Raw genomic sequence first — 19,373 nt, forward strand, 5'->3', positions numbered from 1 at the left:
AACCTCAAACACCAACATGTGATTATCTGACATAGAAAGATTTTTTTCTCCTTTATCTTGATCAGTCTGACTGTGTGTGTGTGTGTGTTTGTTGTGGTTTCAGAGTCTGCACCTTCCTCAGCTCAAATCAACTTCAGAGTGCGCTGTAAAAGTACAAATTACCCTCAATAAACCATATAAGAAAGAGGTTGTGAAAGAGAAACACAAAAGTGTTTTTAATGTTGCACAGTATAAAAAGCAGAATTAAAAGTGCAGACGATGCTTCCGGGTTAAAGCCTCGTCCTGCTGCCTTTAAAGTGAAGTCATGAATTATATAATCACAGTAATCGAGATAAACATCAAAGCAAGTCAACAATCTGATCAATATATGGGGAAGGCTACAAAGGTGTGAAGTGGAGTGAATAACTCTGACTTTGTGTGGTGTGAACCAGTCTGCATTCAAAGTGTGGTTGTGTTAGGCTTGTGTATCTGTGTGTGTCAAAATACATAAATAAATGATGTTGTGTGTGTGCACAGAGACCGCGGCAACACTTTGTTTATATATTGTTGAGCGATTAGTGAGCAAGCTGTGTTTTTCCAGGCACTACTGTGTGTTAGTTTGTGTGTGTGTGTGTGTGTCTGTGTGTGTCTGTTATGTTTTTCCAGTACTGAGAACATTTAAGATACAATCTGGGCTTGACCTATGAATTTGCTATTATGAACCTGTTCCTTATTGCAGAGGGAGGAGGTTGAGGGCTAAAGGTTGTGTTTGTGAGAGAGTGTGTGTGTGTGTGTGAGTGTGTGGTTGTGGTTGTTTTCTTGCTCTTCTGTACTTTAAGGGACACATTTTTCTACAAAACCATTGTTGTCAGTACATTTTGGCCGGTGTTCAAAACTTTTAAGGGATTTTGTATACTGTATATGAAGTATATATAATATATATATATATATATATATATATATTCATTTACCCTAACCCTGTTAATAACTCACCTGGGTTCCACTGTGGTCAAAATACACAATGATGTGTTTTTCCATATACATTTTGCAAATTGAACATGATTTTGCTAAGTTTACAAAAAAGTAAATATTACTCACCGATTCTCAAAGTCATAGTAACCTGACAAATTTTGCAGTGTCATTTTTACAGTGTTGAAAGATGTGTTTGTGTGTTTGTGTAGTAGAGTTGTGTGTCTGCAGACAGAGGGTAGTTTGTTGGAGTTCTGTGCTTCATATACTGATCTTTACATTAGATACTGTGTGCAGCTCAAGGGTCCAGCGACAGAGCTAATCACTTGTGAATGCAAGTTGGCTCTGAAGTAACAACACAAACACACACACACAGAGACACACACTGCTGAGTGGCCCTCCCTGCTGGCAGTAAAAGAACTCAGTGTGATGTCCAGTGTTTTCAGTGGGTGGCTGTTGTACTGGTCTGCGTGTGAATTATTTCACTATGAATTAAACATGATGTGATTCCAATCTGCTCACAACAAAGACTCAGTGTTTTCATCCTGCTGCTTCTCGTCTGGATCCTCGGAGACTGTGTTGGTCCAAAGTGAGACATGTCAGACGCTGCTGGATGAGTTGTCTTTAAATGTCATAGCGATGTTCATCAAGCTCTGGACCTTTGCTCTGGAGCCACAACAAGGTCAACATGTGTGTTTATTTATTATTATTCCCATGATGGGGGGGGGGGGGGGGTAAGGTTTGAGTTAGGCTGTCCTCAATGATTGGAAGCCAATGCAAAGTCATAACCAAACCTTAACCCTAACCTAACCCTTACCAGACCTAAACCTAACCTTAACTAACCTTAACTTAAATCTAAACCCAAATCCCAATCCTAACCCCTAAACTTAACCATGATCACTGTTTGCCTAACCCACACCTAACTTTAACCATAGTTATTACTTTGCTAACTCTAACCTTAACATAACCAAACCTTACCAAAAAAATATGATGTCAAAGCTATGGGGACTTGCATTTGTAGCCATAAGAACAAACACACACACACACAGTCTCTCCTTTCTCTCTCTCTCTCTCTCTCTCTCTCTCTCTCTCTCTCTCTCTCTCTCTCTCTCTCTCTCCCTCTCTCTCCCTCCCTCTCTCACTGACAGCTCGCCCACTTCGCTTCTTCTCAGCAGGACGTGCGTTGTCCTCACGCGCCGCGGACCTGCAGCTGAGTGTCTGTGACGGGGGAGTGTGTGTGTCTGTGTCAGTGTCAGTGTCTGTTTGTGTCTCTGTGTGAAGACACCGAGTTAAAGCCCACCGTCGTCACAGGAAACCCGGAGTTTAATACAGAGTTTACTGAGGAGCACCGACTTCATGAAGACAGTGAGTATAAACTCTTCACTTCTCATGTTAGCTTAGCAGAGACCCGCCAGCTGAGAGAAGGAGCTACGTTCTCTCATCGAACTAAACTACTTCTCCTAAAGGGAAAGTTCTCTACTAACTAAGTTATAACTAGTTAATATAGTTTAGTTGTGTAAAGGTACACAAAAGACTTGCGTTTAAATTAAACAGTCAGACACCAGTGGTTTGTGTTTTTTACAGCAGGACCTTGTGTTTTGGTTTTCCACATACACACACAAACACGCACACACACACACACACACACACACACACACACACTGGGACAGGGAAATTACCCCCTGCACCAGACAAGTGCTAAAGTAAAAGTGGTGTGTGTGTGTGTGTGTGTGTTCATTTCAGCAGTGTCAGTCCCTGGTATCTGCCTAAAATGTGAAACTGTCTCCTGCAGAGAGAAAGAGGTGATGTGGTCGGAGGAGGAAGAGTTGGAAGAAGAGGAAGAGAAATCAGTTTTTTTAAATATGCGGGAGGTTTTCATTCTCCGGACTGACTTCTCTGGGAAATCTCCGTCAGATGATTAGAATCACGATCAATTTCCCTTTGACCGCAATCTATAAGTATACAGTCTTGCCCTTAAGCAAGGCATTAAGTGTCTGTGATGTTCTGTAAGATAGAGGCAACTGTTAGAGACAAGCAGCGTGGGTAATGTATGGAGGCGTTTAGATCTGCAGGGCCAGAGCGTGATGTACCAGAGTCATGACTGTCTTAGTCACCTTTTTTATAAACATACACAAACATGAACAGCCGTCTTTCTAGGATAGGTTAAAGTCATTTCTTATTTAATGATGGACGACATGAAAGCTCCACAAATGTGAAGCCAAATCGTCTTGATTGCCTCCTGGTGGCCGGCTGCTGTATAGTTCTGAACCTGACCTCCTACTCTTTTTACAGGAGGAAGTGGAGACGTATAAATTGTCTTTATACCCGGTCTATGCTTTAAAAACAATACGATTTAAGAATATGGTTGATATTGCATCGCAAAAAGTCACATTTTTTTCAGGAAGTGAAGCCTGAAGCACTCGTTAGGTCATTACTGACCCAGCAGACACACACATGAGCATTGTAATCTAAACTGTGGATGATGGCCCAGGCTGTGAAACCAATTATCTCACAATTTGCTTTGCCAATAAATCTAAATACTGCCGCCGTAACTCAAAGACACTTTAATGTTTCGTATTAGATCATGTTGCTGTTGAGTAAAGTAAGTGAAGTGTTCAAGTGTTGTGGCGAAGACAGTGGTGCAGGTCAGGAGGAAGCCTCAGGCTTACCCTGTTTGGCCCTGTGCTAAAAACATGCCTGATACTACTGATGCTACTTTCTCTTATTGTACTAAACCACTAAATAACTAACTGAGTTATAATTAGTTAATATACTTAAGTTGTTTGTGTGTGTGTGTGTTTGTGTGTGTCATTCTATCTCGCTCTCTTGCTCCGTGTGAGTGTGTGTGTGAGAGAGAGAGAGAGAGCGAGTGAATGAGTGACTTGGGGCATTTGAGATTGTGTTGGGATCAGATATCCGTCTCTGCCTCGTCACTGTAATTTGATTAGAATAATGTGGAGTGAGCCAGACAGAGAGTAGACACCTGTTAGAGTGCAAGTGTCAGTGAGTTGACTGTGTCTATGAACTAAACAGTACCAACTTCTCATTTTATAACAACGTGGTCGGCTCTGTAAACTAGTGTTGTCCTCTAAAGCCACTTTGTGTACAGTATACAAACTTGCAGAAACTATCCCGGTGACAACTCATACTTCAGAGTGGTTTCATAAAACCACACAGCTCTGAAACTGAGATTCAGTCTTCAACTTGTCACTAATCACATTGGCTTTTTTTCAGAATCTCTGATCAGTAGATGATTTTTACCATATGAGAGCCGTTTGAGTTGGTAAACCATAATCAATGATATCTAATCAGGTGTTGTTGGTGTCAGTGGTGTTCTTCCAGTGACAATATCTTTTCACAAAGATAAAAAAGGCCGTCAGCATCCGTGTTAAAACCTAGAGACTTCAGATATGTTCGAAAGACTAAAACCACCAACGTGACCTTGACCCTTATCTAACCATTATTTCCTGAGTCTAAGTGAACATTTGTGAGTCTCTAGAAACGTTCTCAAGATAATGTTGTTAATGAAGCAAAAGAAAAAGCCCTTGATGGACAATAAAGCTTCGTCCCAGCCGCCATTTGGACGTGAATCTGGAGGTAATCACATTGATCATGGCTCTGTGCCGAGATACAACAGAGCCCTCATTAACCTCATCAGTAACACATGTGTTTCACTAATCCACCATGTTAACATGGCTGCTGTGGAAAACATACAGACCAGTAAGTCATTACAGTATTTACTCATGTGCTTTTCCTGCCGTGACATTTACAAATATCTTCAATTGGAAAAAAACGTTTTCACTTGAGCTGCGGTATTGTGGTTGTGCCGTTACATGCCCTCGGCCAATCGTGAGTCGGTCTGTGCTGTCAATCATGAAGTTTCAAATAACAAAGTAAAACCTAATTTACCCGAACAATGTAAAATGACGTAAACAATATGATAAGAGTGTATTTCATGTGTACTGTCGTCCGTCTTTTTGTGCCGTCTATGATATTGATGAGGAGACATGATGATGATGAGGACGTTCTCAACCAGTGATTCTGCTGGTTTTCCTTTTCAGATCCTGGTTGGTCGGCAGTAATTAGTGGGTGGTCAGTAGGTCGCAGCTGTCTGTCAAGACCAACATGGAACGAGAGGGCTCATTGAGGAGGTAAGAACACAAACACACACACAGACACACAACACTACACCCATCAGGTCTAACTGATGCAGTTCAAATACTTTTTCTTTTCCCTTCTCTCCTTTGTCTCCGTCCCTTGGGACACAAAAATATGGTTGAAAGTGAAACACACAAACACACACATTCCTTAATGACCTCATTCATTCTTTCAATTCATTCATTCATTCAAACGTCTCCTTCATGCTCCTTTGTTTAGTAATTAGTCTGCAGCCTTTCTCTCTCAACTCAACTCAACCCTGTCGTTTCAAAGCCAAATAAAATGTGGCTTCAGTGACACAAGGTACAACTCTACACCTTCTTTTCTGGTGGTAGTCGGAAAGGCCTCCTCCCTTTTTGACGTGAGTGTGTGAGTTTGCATGTGTGTCTGTGTGTGAGGGAGAAACTGAGTCCAAGGCTCCTGTTTCTCACACTGACCTACTTGTGTGGAGTTGAACTAAGATCCAGGTTGACAGACAGACCTACAATGCGCACACACACACACAGACACACTTTCTCTCCTCTTTCCTGCCATATTATTCTACGTGCGTCTGATTTTCCATCCCCTCTTTTTTTTCCTTTCCAACTCTCCGTACCTGCTGCTGTTCTTTTCCTGTCTTCTCTGTCCACTGTCTCTTCTTTTTATCAGATAAGTCTAAATTCAGTTAAGTTTAATTCCACTCATGTGAAAAGTGTTCAACGTGCATGGATTGTTACAAAAGGACTGAAAACCAATAGGAAGTGTGCATGGCTCCAAGGCAGATAGAAGTAAAACCAGAGAAAATCTATGCGATACCTAAAAGAATATTGAACAGTGATCAGTGAATTGGGTCAACGTGTCAGAACAGTTTCTGTCTTGGGCCCCTGCACGAAGAGACAGAAGGAAGAGAAATGTTTGTCACCTTTAAATCCTTCCCCACCCATTTGGCAGCTCTCGAACCTCACAGGGTTCCTTTGTTCGCCCGGGCACAGAAGCTCACAGGGTCACATGGTCACCGACTGGCACAGACTGGCCAAGGGAGAGAGAGAAAGAGAGGAACAGTGGGAGAGAAGAGGGTAGGGAGGAGTTGAAAGAGTAAAGGTGGAGGAAGAGAAAAGAAAGAAGAGAGCAGGAGCATGAGAAAGAGTCGGACAGAGACCAATGAGGACAAAGAAAGCTTCTCTGCCCGTCTCTCTTCATCCTTTGCTTCATCCACCTACCGCTCAGACACACACACACACTCATGGAGTGGGGATATGTAGTACCTTTTCAGTTACTAGAGTAAGTATATCAGGTGTGTGTGTGTGTGTGTGTGTGTGTGTGTGTGTGTGTGTGTGTGTGTGTGTGTGTGTGTGTGTGTGTGTGTGTGTGTGTGTGTGTGTGTGTGTGAGATAAGGAGGCTTTGATATATTTATGTAACTTTTAAAGATTTCATTGTTTATTTTTGATAAATGAATGTGAATACATTTTCTAGTGTGGGGCTGTAGAGACACTTGACCAGTTGTATTATATAATTATATATACATGTATACTGTATATATTAATAGTACATACATAATGCTACATTATCAAGTTGGAATTTTCAATATAGCTATGGATTATTTTCATAATTAATTAAATGATTAGATGATTGTTTGGTCCATAACATAAATAAAAACATGCCCGTAACAGTTTCCCAGAATGCAATATAACATCCTCAAATTGCCCGAGTGCAACTAAGTAAGTCGCTAAATGAAATGTAATGTAAAATCAAAATCATTTTATGAAAGAATTTTTACTGTCATCTTTTTACAAGAACTTCCACATGATTAAATTCCAAAGCTTCAATAGATTTTGTTTATTTACAGATAAAACTGAAACATCAACAGCCACTCTGATTTGTATTTCTAAGATTGAAAACTCTGTTGATGTATTTCATTTTCATGGACGGACGTGCAGTCTGGAACTACTCTGAATATATTTGAGTACTCTTTTATACTTTTCTGTGCTTCTCACTGTCTCTCTTTGTCGGGTCTCTGCTCCCTTTCTTTTCTTTAGACTCTTTCTTTATACTCTTTTCTTCATCTCACCCTTTCACCTAAATTCATTATGAAACATTATTTTCTAACAAAATCAATGTATTTGGCCTGAAAACTTTTAAAAACATGACTCAGCGTCGTCCTTTATACTTGGCTCTTTTTAATGCTTCTCTCCCGTCCGGCTGAATCTCTAGGAGTCTCCAGAGCAAACTGAAGTTGGGCAGCAGCTCTTCCTCCAGCCTGACGGACCTCTCCCAGGCCAAGACCCCAGCGGGGGGAGGTGGAGAGAAGGGAGGAACGGCCGGGGGGCTGGCAGAGGAAAGCAGCAAGGACAAGGGGACGCAGCAGAGGAGGGCCGGGGCCAACGCCACCTGGAATAGGTCAGTGTTCGGAGAGAGAGACACATGCATACACACAATCTGTCTTAAGTGTGAGACGTGTTGGTTCAGTTGATGAATAAGCACATGTGTGTTTTCCCCTTTCAAGCTCTACTGCTTTTGTTTGCCCACGTGTTTTTTGCATGTGTGCACCTCTTTCTCTGGCGATGTCGTGTTAGAATAAACATCACCAGAACAAAGCTGTGTTTCTGCCTTTATTCATCCTGTCACACACACATACAATCACATAAGCACCAGCTCCTCCCGTCCTGCTTCCCTCAGGGTCCATCACTATCTCTCTTTATCTCCATCCATCTCACATCCCTCGCTTTATCTCATTCTGCCTCATAGGTTCTTTTCTTCTCCGTCTTTTCTCCAGTTATTTTTATGGAATTCAGCTTCTTTTTTTTAAACCTGTAGACAGCAGAGACTAAAAAGAAAGAGCTCTCAGTTTGTCAGGTGGTTTGAGGGCTGATCCACATGAGCTGCACTAAATTCTACCGGGAGACCAGTTCATGCCCATCTGACCTTTTTATGTTTGTCACTCTTTTGTTTTCTGCTCTTTTTTCACCTACTTAATACCTTAGAATTTATGTTTTTAATATGTTTAAAATGTTTTATTATTCCTAATTCCTATGTTGTTATTGAACTCTTAATGACAAAGAAATGTAATTCAGGCTTGATTACAGTTTAAACATAAATTTAACTAGGGCTACGTTGTATCACTAACGGGCCCGAGCACAGGCGATTTCAAGTCTGTTGCGGTCGGTGAAGAAAGAGCGTTCGCTGACAAAGTGCTCGTCTCCGTGTTACATGCGTTTTAGCACTGCAGCAAGGATAAAAGCCTCACTTTCTGTAGCCAGCAGGTGGTGCTATCGTTTTAAATCATGGTGTCTTTGTAGATGTCATCAGGTCGCGACTCTTGTCTTACATGTCTGGTTTGGACTGGATTGGACCAAATATGTCCAAGATACAGAAGCTCATGTTTTAATGGCGTGTAATCAAACTCTGACGTCCCGCCAAGGTCACACCGTGAGACAAGAAATCGATCTTTTAATAACTTTTCATCTCCATCTTGTTGTGATGACACTCAACTAAATTTCACGTTGATCTGATGAAAGCTCTACAACAAGTACATCAAAGTAAAAGTTTGGAATATGGCCAAAATGGCTACCAAATCCAAAATGGCGAACTTCCTGTTTGGTTTAGCATATCTGTCCAAGAGACTTATTTCTCTGTCATGAAAAGACACATGTCACTATCGATTTTTGTAGATGTAGACCAATCGTAGTGCCGGGGCTGCCCTTTAGGGGGCGCTAGTCAGTTATTTTGACACGCCCATTCCTTAAAACTATCTGTATATCTTCAGGGGTGGGCTGTTGATACACACATGTAGTTTTAAGGGAGCTGGACCCATGGACACAGAAGTTACAGCAATTTCGTGTGTCATGGCGAGTTGAACTTTGATGACACGCCATTAATAATCCGCATGATGAAAAGTCACAGTAATCGTAAGCCTACATTATCAATGTCTTGACACCCATTAGACACAGTTTGACATGGTTTCACAAAGTGGATGAGGAGAAATACATCTAAGTTTAAAATGTACCAAAAACAAGACATTTCCTGCTGCCACCAGGAGGCGCTGTGATTTTAAGTCACAATATCTTGTAGTTGTCTTCAGGTCGCGACTATTGTCGTACATGTGTAGTTTGGAGTCGATTGGACCAAATATGTCTGGGATAGAGAAGCTCGTGTTTTGATGGCGTTTCATCAAACTTTGACGCCACACCACGGTCAGACGGTTTTGCAAAAAGTTGATCTTTCATTAACTTTTGATCTCCATTTTGTTGTGATGACACCTGTCTACATTTTAAGTTGATATGGTGAAAACTCTACGAGAAGTACATCAAAGTAAAAATATGGAATATGACCAAAATGGCCACTTAATCCAAAATGGCGGGCTTCCTGTTGCGTTTTTCATAATTATGGACTTTGTTATGCATCTAGTCATGATACACAATAGTCTTCAATTTGGTGAGGATCGGTGAATGCTAAATGAGGGGCTTTTCAGTAGGTGGCGCTGTTGAGCCATTTTGCCACGCCCATTTCCAAATACTCCGGAATACGTAAATTTAAACCACTTTCTAATTTACTGCAAACTTTTACAACTTTTTGAGCATGTTTAAAAATTTCTCAGAATAATCCTTTCAATTTCAATAGGGCCTCTCACCAGAGGTGATCGGGCCCTAATTAAAGACATTTAAAAGTAAAGAACCAATATTTTTTCAATGTAAAGAGTGATTTGAATATGAGTGAATTTACAGGTTATTGCAGTCGTATCACATGGCATCAATATATAGATAACACATGTTGGTCAGCCTGGACAATACACAGTGTTTATACTGTACATTGTGCATATAAACACTAGAAAAACATGTTTGTTATATCAACATTACTGTATATGCCACTTTATACTATGTATATAGTGTATATTTCTTAATATCTGGACAATATTGGGAGAGTAGTGTCTGTCTAAATCCACAGATACTCCCTCCTCTCTTCGCTGTACCCAAGGTCAGGTTATAGATAAAGGACCAACCAACAGAACATTGTTATGTCTACGTTGAGGGACTTTCAGATCTAACTCAGATGCACCAGACACAGAGACACCAAGTTCTCCTTCCACCAGCTTCCAGAACAAACTGTGTCAGCGAATCTCACCTCAATGGAACTGCTTATATACTTTGTATTACAGTACAACTCTTATCATTGTAGCTTTTAAAACAATGTTGTTTGTATTCAACATGCGATTTTATATATTTGTTATTAATTTATTGTTCTCCACAACAGTTATGATTCATTTGTAGACTGAATGCTTCCCTGTGTGTTTGTCTGCAGCATCCACAATGCAGTGATCTCAGTTTTCCAGAGGAAAGATCTGGGAGAGAATGAGCTCTACACTCTGAATGAAGGTGTCAGGTTAGTGTCTGCCTCTTGTATTGTTATCAATAATTTCTCTCTGTTTATCTGTCAGTCAGTCTGTCTTTCAGTCGGATTTATCAAAAACCACAGGACCGATTCCTTTAAAACTTTGTGGAGGGACCAAGGACGAATGCATTTATTTTGGAGCAGATCTGGATAAACGGGCAGATCAAGGGAATTTGTATTTAACATTCTTCAACATGATGAGATTGGCCTTTGCCTTTCATGCAGGAATGGGCTCTTGCTGACTCTGTTGGATTTTTAACTCAAACAGTTTTTTTAATTTTAGGATGTTTGACTAAATCATACCGTTTTCCTCTATAATTCCTCATCTTCCCTGCAGATTTCTTTCAGGCACAAAGTCGCCTCTTATTTAAACACATTAAGTGCTTCAGCATGTTATGCTAAATTTAGACTTCACTGAATCATGAACACATACACAGGATCATTGATGTGCCATCATTCATAGATGAGGCTCCAGAGGAGTCACTGCTGTGTGTTGGGTGTTGAACGCCAGTGTAGCTGAGGGCGGTAGACACAGAACACTCTAAACCAACTCCTGTTAAGTAAAGTAAATATATTATACTATATTAGACAAAGAAAATACATACATGCAACTGTGACGGTCTTTCTTTTAGTGTCTGCGATTGGAGGAAAGGTGCCTTATGTAAAATAGAATCAAATTCAATAAGATAACATTTAAACAGCAGTAGTCATGATTAAGTGGTATATTATATAAATTAGGCTATTTTATAATTTTTCAAACATGCACTTTCTCTCTGTTGATGTTATCTGTGACTTGAAGATTAAAGGTCAACGTCTCTTCTCCTATAATAACAGCAACTGTCACATTAATCTGTACTCTGTACTCTGTGTTTGTGTTTGTGTGTGTGTGTGTGTGTGTGTGTGTGTGTGTGTGTGTGTGTGTGTGTGTGTGTGTGTGTGTGTGTGTGTGTGTGTGTGTGTGTGTGTGTGTGTGTGTGTGTGTGTGTGTGTGTGTGTGTGTGTGTGTGTGTGTGTGTGTGTGTGTGTGTGTGTGTGCTGTTTGATGAAGTGTTCAGATGTAGCTGTATTCTTTGTTTATATTGTGAACAATATATTTTCTCATATCCTGAATGTGCTGCTGTTTAAACACTGCATGCAGTCTCATTACTCACGGTTTACAGTCAGCAATTATGTGTATTAGAGATGGTTTGGTATACGTGTGTAATTGTGTGTTTGCTCATCTCTGCAAATGTGCACCCTCATATTCCTTAAATGTGTGTGTTCTGCAGGCAGCTGCTAAGGACAGAGCTGGGCTCCTTCTTCACAGAGTACCTTCAGAACCAGCTGCTCACTAAAGGCATGGTCATACTCAGAGACAAGATCCGATTCTACGAAGGTACACACTTACACACACACACACACACACACACACACACACACACACACATAAGAACAGTCCCATTAACAGTAATATTTTTATAAAACCATTACTGTTTGCTTCGACTCTGAAACACTGGAACAGGTTTACAGATATTCAATTTATAAAAATAAAGGCTGTTAAAATTGTTGTTTAGTTAACAATGGTATAAATATATATTCATTGGAAGGAAGAGTTTGTATGTTGTTGAGTTATGATATGAATGAAAGGACCATTTCTTCCAGATTAACAAGGAAGCAACATTTCTACAACCTGCTTAAAGCAGGGGAAATTCTACAAGGTTCTTTGTTGAGTCCTTTATTTGAGATTCCTGTTGGTATTTAACTTGTGTGTTTCTGTGCCAATGATTCATTTCACAGAAAGTTTTCATCTCAGCATGACACGAGTCCAACAAGGAAAAATAATAATTGACTAAAAATCCAGATGGAGTGTTAAACATTTAACTAATAGTTTGAACTGTGGGAACACAGCTTTATTTCCACCATCAGTGAAGAGCATTTTTCTGCAGCAGTAAATACCTCAATGCACATGCACGCAAACACACACACACACATACACACACATTGAAAGCAAGTGCTTAGGACCCTACAAATATTTAGTTCTCTCTGTTGTGGTAAATGTGTGACCTTTATCCGAGGCACCTGGGAAATGGTACAACACCTACATACTGACTGTGAGATATTTTCTGAGCCGTCATCACAGGAAGTGATGGTAAATGTCAGTTACATTCAGTTAGTGAGAAACTGAGCAAAAAAGAAACCACACTGACTTAAAGACTTAGTTCTGGCTTATTTCAGTGTGTATTTTGGTTTGTGTGTGTGTTTAGGCGGATTATATATATCCGCACCTCAAAATAAACCTTGGCACCTTGTGTCAGGGAATTAATCCCTGTTTTCCGTGTTTCATGATAGATATTTTTCCCAAACTTCCACAAGAAAACTTACTTCTCCTCTTGAATTTGTGCATTTGCAAATTTCTAATTTCCTGTTCTCCTTATCGTGCCAAATAGGTCAGAAGCTGCTGGACTCTCTGGCTGACACGTGGGACTTCTTCTTCTGTGATGTTCTGTCCATGCTGCAGGCCATCTTCTATCCTGTGCAGGTACACACACACCCATGCACACACTCATAAAATTCTCCTTACACAAACCTATAATGTTAACTCGTATATGTGTGTGTGTGTGTGTCGTCAGGGAAAAGAACCATCGGTCCGTCAGTTGGCTCTGCTCCACTTCAGGAACATCATCACGCTAAACCTGAAACTGGACGAGGCTCTCGCTCGACCCAAAGCCAGAGTTCCTCCCTCTATCATACAGATGCTTCTAATACTACAGGTACAAACGCACACACACACACACACACACACACAAACTCACTCATGATCTTTCTTAAGCTGCTTTCAGCCATGCACTTAAGTCTGGACATTTTCCTGAGGGGGGTTGTGTATGTGAGAACGCAAACGAGACTGCTCTACCCTCGCTTGAATGTTCCGGAACGTTTCCTGTTGTTGTGAACGTGTCTGACATGGACAATCTCCCGTTGTGTTCTCTAACTGTGAGAGGCAAACTCCAATTTTCTGGAGTTCAAGTCATGAAACGGCTTAAGTGCTACAGTCCCTTACTCACTTAATTACACACAAACACACACACACACACACACACACACAAACACACAGAGCAGCAAAAGCATCCACGACTGATGTGGGTTGTGGATAAATGACAACAGATGAGGAAAGCGATTGAGGTTATTTTCTTGCTCAGGGATCTCACAGGAAGTCGTCTCAGTGTGAACACAGAGCGCAGTCGTCTTCCCATGACCACTCAGTACCCTCTGCACCCAGGGCGTGTGTGTTTGTGTGTGTGCGAGAGTGTTTGTGTTTTTCTATTACCCGTGTTTACACAGTCCTTAAGACCTGAAATCCTCTGTAGAACAGAAAATCTCAATAATGAGAAGAGCTTTATTCCAAAAGTGGAGACATGAAATATTTTTTTCATTGTTGAAATTCAACTGTGCGATTAAATCTTGTGTTGTTTTACCAGCCTGAAAAATGATTCAGAATAACTGAAAAGGAAAAAAAATCAATGCCCCCAGAAAACTGATATCAAGTATTCATAATGACAGTTTCAAAGCAATCAGTGCTCAAGTTCTCAGGCCATTAAAAAAGACAAGGTGAAAACCTCACTCTGATCTGCATGAATTGCAAATATTTAGGTATGGCTACAGTAGAGAAAGCTCAGATGTACTCAATGTGGATCAACACAAGTAGGAGACAGCACCAAATTTCACACACTGAATACCAGTCCCCAGAATGTATTTTTCATTTCAGCAAGATCCATTAATTATTCTCTATATCTTGTAATGTCAAAAAATGATTGGCTAACAAAACAAAGATTTGTGATATTTTGGTGTCAACAGTTCATATTTAACCTGAACGCTCCCAAAAACCTATTATATAAACTGGTCAAAGGTAAGATCTGGTCAGGGGGTGGATTGAATTGATTAAATGTGCTCTCAAGTGTGTCTGTGTGCATGAACCGTTAGTTAGTGAGTGTGTGTTTGTGTGTTGGGTCTAGTTTGGACATCATTCTAGTGACTCATTGACCCAAATCTGCTCCTAGAGTCAAACAGAGGGATGTGTGGTGAAAAGAAAAGACACAAAAATTGAAAAATAGTTTTCTTGATTTATGCGCTGTGCACACATGAGTAATTTTAATTGACCTGTTTTTGTTTTGTCTGCAACGCACATTAAATCAGATATGAAAGCAGACGGGAGAGCTGGGCACCAAAGAAAAACGTGTACGAGAGATAAAATACAGCAGCGAATGTCGACTGTTTACGACTTCTTGTTTCATCTGTTAGTAATTTCCCTTTCATTCTGTTAAAACGCTGTGACGCCAGCTCACTGAAGTCTGTTCTCTTCATGTGGTTTGTTTCCGTGCTGTGGGCTCAATGATTCACAGTATCCAGAACTGATTGATCTCTTCTTTGTTACTCAAAAACATACATGTATACATCACATTCCTCCTTGTCTTTGTTATCCGCGACGGCTCTGAGTTCATTGAACAGCAACGGCTTTCATTCCGAGGGTCATTTGTTTGCAGCTGAACGCACTGATGTCAGATGAGAGCCGGAGCTGCGCTGCAGAGATAAACACTTTAATGTTTGTTTCCTGGCGACACGGTTGCAACAGTCATGTCGGCCCCATGACACAGAAGAGCCATCGATAAAGAATAAACAGGGCTCCCATGTCCTTAGAGCTGCGCTAACCAATGCTTCATGAGACTCATGATGATTCCAGTCATGGTTTGAAACTTGTTCTTGTGGTTTACAGCTGTTTTAGTTAAGTCCTCTGTGGTGTTTCCACTACAAGCAGCTATACAGCTCTCAAAACTTACAATGTTGTGTTGCTTTCAAAGAACTGATGGATGACATATGGATTTATTTAATTTTCTTTTTTTCATCCATCGGAATCATTGGCTCATATAAACACTTTTTCCTCTTTCTGTTTTCGTACCCAGCACTGTGTATTTACTTGAAGCAAATGAAAAAGATATAGATAGAAAGGGATCCGTTCATTTCAAACTTGAAATTGAGCTCAAAGCAACGAAACAGCAACTTCCCCAACCGGATACTGGTTTGAGTCAGTGTCATTCACCTATTATACCATTAACATACAGGAAACAGAGCTCTGTTTAATCCAGGAGTGACAAAGACAGCGCCAGCACAAACTTTAAAATCTTTGTTTTACTTAGCGTGTTTATAAATGTTTAAATGTCTCTGAGTTTTAGGACCAAACTGTTCTTTTTTTAATCTGTGTTTATAAACCTTAGCGCCTCCTAGTGGCATCTGTCACCCTACTATGTTTCATCATGTTTTAAACCATAAGTACACTTATCAAATAAAGTTAAGTAAAAATAAAGTTTCCATTGTCTCTAACCAACACATATCAATCACCAGCTACTCTAAACCTATTTGTGTGTGTCTTTGTGTAATCCAGGGTGTCCATGAGTCTAAAGGTGTGACGGATGACTACCTGCGTCTGGAATCCCTCATCCAGAAAGTGGTCTCTCCCTACCTCGGCACCAATGGCTTATATTCCAGAGATGGATCCTACAACCCACACTGCTCCTCATGCCTATTGGGTGTGTGTGGTTGTGTGATTGTGTGTGTGCAGAGAAGTGTTTTTCTAAGATGTTATGTGACATAAAGAAATTCAATAATTGTTCTTCTCCTTTCCACCTCTGTCTTTCTCTTTAGAAAAGCGCTCCTGGTCCTCCAAACCAGGGAACTCCCCTGCTGCCAAAAACCCAGTGGTGCGGTCTAAGAGCTACAACGTTACCATGCTGACCCCTGTGGTAGAATACGATGTGGATGCCTCCATTGGAGGCAGCGTAGGAATCAGGCGACACTCCGTCTCTGAGATGACTTCCTGTGTGGAGGAGAGCAGCTCCGTGGCCGAATCCACCTCCAACACCAACAGCAACACCAGCACACCCAGCCTCGCCAGACGCTCCCTGGCTTCAGCAGAACTTGTTTCAGGTAGAAATAACAGAAACAACAAATCATCTGTTTCTTTCAAGATTGTAAATGGTAGTTCCTTGCTGGAGGAATAAATAGATCAGACAACTTTTATAACAGGATGGTTACGCGATTGGTCGGGTTTCTGACCTTAACGTTTACCTTTAAGTTAAAACATATTCAAGAGAAACATTTTCCATCTCACTGATCGTCAGTCAGACATTTTTTTCATATTCAAGTGCTTTAAAAACATTAGTTCACTTCGTAACTTTGCTTTAATCCATATATTATCTTCGGCCTATCAGATGCAGCTGGCCACAGATTAAAATATTACAGACACCCCTCTCCCAGCCACACTTTACAGCCTCTCCTGGGGGGTCTTGAGGTGTTCAGTGGCCAGATGGAATATGTAGACCCACTCCAGTGAGTTCTGGGTCTCCTCCTGGTTGGGCTAGGCTCAGTAAACCTCTATAGAAGGCGATCAGGAGGCTTCCTGACACGTTGCCCACAAAACCTCAACTTTTGTTGTGCAGGAGCTGATCAACAAACACTGCAGCGACTTCTTAGCATGTTACGTATTGATCATTATGTTGTTTAACACTTTATAACACTTTAACTTTATTTTGTACAGATACTGTGACCTCTAGCCAGGACCCACAGTCCAGAATCACTGACAGTCCCACGAGTCTTCGCCTTCAGCCCCAGCATCACTCCCCAGGCATCCTTCCTGAGCCCTCCCCGTCTAAAGACACACACAGCAGTGGATCTCTGCTGTGGGACTCCCCCTCGTCCTCCAGAGCGCTCGCTCACGACACGAGCTCCGGCCCCAGTCCATCCTCCAGTCCAGAGATCATGACGGACCACATCCAGGAGTCTTTGGAATCAGAGCCCGAGCAGGACGGCATCTTTCTTGACTTCTCGCGGCGTTGTTCTGGAGGGTCGACGCACAGCAAGGACAGCGGCAGGCAGAGTGTAGCGTGACACACACACAATCACTCAGAACAAAGCTGAGCCACTACTGACATTCCTCCGGACAGCCTTTGATGCCCCCTGCTGTTTTTCTGGAGATCATCAGGGATTCAGACTGAATCATTTTTCTAGAGATTTTTTATTCTCAAATGATGACCAGTAAATATTTAGATTTGACACTTTTATTAGATGCATTCCTCGAGTTGAACACATCTGCACTTTTCCCTCGGGGTAAACTATAATCGTAATGATAAACTATAACTAATAAAATAATTGTAGACAGTTGCTTTTTGTGGGTTTTCTCTCTCAGGTGTGTGTGTTTTATTTTAAATAAGCCAGTGCTGAACCCACAGGGCCTGCCCTGGCAATGATACATCAGTCTCTCGTGCCTTCCTCTCGGCATTTTGCGACATAGGCAACCGCCTATGTCGCCTTTACTGGTACAGCCGCCCCTGTGAACACATATTCCAGGAGCACATGGTTGAATAGAAATAGACGTTAGGGTGACAGAATTATATGGATTTAATCCCAGGAATTCTGTAGAAGTTTTCTGCGTTTCAAAACTTTATTTTTAGATAATATGTCGCTTGATTTTTTTAATTATTATTATTGCACCGCCGCAAGCTGGAAATTAGGAAAGAACCGAGTGGATTTTCTGGACTAAACTAATGTCAACAATGAGCTGCTGGACCAACAACAACACCCGGAAGAGGTTGAGATGAATATTTAATTAATTGCGCTAAAAAAACGATGGTTCCAAATGTTTGTTTACATTAGCAAGGCGGCCGTTTTCATCTGACGTTACGCCCACCTCATTAGCCACCAGACAAGCTAACGTTAGCAATCAGCTACTTCCCATGCTAACAGTGCTGTTAACACCGTCATGTGATACAACGAGAAACAGATTTTAATCCTGAAATATCAATGCTTCTCTTGGAAACAATTATTTAAGCCTTCAAGTAAAAATGCACTGGAGTCGAGCTTGTAAACTAACACTACGACAGGTGTGTCCAAAATAAACATAGAACACAATAATATTAAGATCAAATGTTAATTACACACCTGGTCAATCTGGTATCAAAGTGCATTGATGAGTTAGCAAATTTTCAAATATATCTTTAGGATATTTGCATCTTGTTCAAATATGCAGAAAAATCCAAACAAGTCCTTATTTTTTTACAGACTTAATTCACCATGCAAAACTGGAAAGGACAGATTTCAAGTTGTCAATACAAGGACAAATGAAACCAGACTGAGCTGGAACAGTTAACAAAATCAATGATTTAATGTCAAAAGTATAGCCAGAAAATGACTTTCATGTTTTCATAAATAAGAGGCACTTTTCCTTTTTCAAATTGTAGTTATTTTAAATCTATCTAAATCTATGAGTGAACTGTATTGCTGAATGATTGAGGTATCATATTATTGAATTTCCTTCTTTTTTATCCTCCAAAAATCAGAGTCGAGGTTTATCTTTTCAATCCTACAAGTTCGCACTTTGAGTATGTCATACTGCCACAGGTGTGTTTTCTTTAATTTACTTGGATGATAATTACACTATCCACAGTAGCATGTATTTTAACAGTCTATACTGCCTATAGTTACGCCTGTTTAAAACTATGCAGAATTAAATACATCATCCTCATAGTTTAATATGTTCCTGTTGGGTAAATTCTACAATAACTAACAATGCATCATATTCATGGTTTAATATGAAGTTCCCAAAATTGTTGCAGATTGAGTTGAAATGCAGTTTCATATACTACCACATGGGGGCTCCAAATCCACATGTGGGGGATGTTTTAGGAGAAGCAGCAGATCAGAAGTTTCATTTTTACATCACATTACATGTCATTTAGCTGACGCTTCTATCCAAAGCGACTTACATTTTTAGAACACTCATCATTTTATGAGGGGCCATCTAGGGGTTCAGTATCTTGCCAAGGACACTTAGGCATGCAGATGGGATAGAGTGGGATTCGAACCGGCAACCTTCTTG

The 19,373-nt window shown here is 40.7% G+C and overlaps 1 protein-coding gene across 1 annotated transcript; it reads left to right on the top strand.

Moving 5' to 3' along the window:
• The first annotated feature begins 2,105 nt into the window (after positions 1-2,105).
• LOC133949052 (proline-rich protein 5-like) lies at positions 2,106-17,659 on the top strand. The gene is made up of 10 exons (XM_062383190.1): positions 2,106-2,313; positions 5,010-5,099; positions 7,298-7,483; positions 10,382-10,462; positions 11,740-11,846; positions 12,898-12,989; positions 13,081-13,221; positions 15,885-16,029; positions 16,145-16,426; positions 17,037-17,659. Exons 2-10 carry the CDS (start codon positions 5,074-5,076, stop codon positions 17,384-17,386), a joined length of 1,410 nt encoding a protein of 469 aa, XP_062239174.1. The 5' UTR covers positions 2,106-2,313; positions 5,010-5,073; the 3' UTR covers positions 17,387-17,659.
• Positions 17,660-19,373: the final 1,714 nt, after the last annotated feature.

Source organism: Platichthys flesus, chromosome 23 (genome assembly GCF_949316205.1).
Source record: "Platichthys flesus chromosome 23, fPlaFle2.1, whole genome shotgun sequence".
NCBI classification, from domain to species: domain Eukaryota; kingdom Metazoa; phylum Chordata; class Actinopteri; order Pleuronectiformes; family Pleuronectidae; genus Platichthys; species Platichthys flesus.

What these genes read in the sequence shown, in the direction of transcription:
- LOC133949052 (XM_062383190.1), top strand. Translation starts at nt 5,074, where the DNA reads ATGGAACGAGAGGGCTCATTGAGGAG. An exon ending in CAAGATCCGATTCTACGAAG is followed by an intron (nt 11,847 to 12,897) that starts GTACACACTTAC and finishes CGTGCCAAATAG; the next exon opens with GTCAGAAGCTGCTGGACTCT. An exon ending in CTGCTCCTCATGCCTATTGG is followed by an intron (nt 16,030 to 16,144) that starts GTGTGTGTGGTT and finishes CTTTCTCTTTAG; the next exon opens with AAAAGCGCTCCTGGTCCTCC.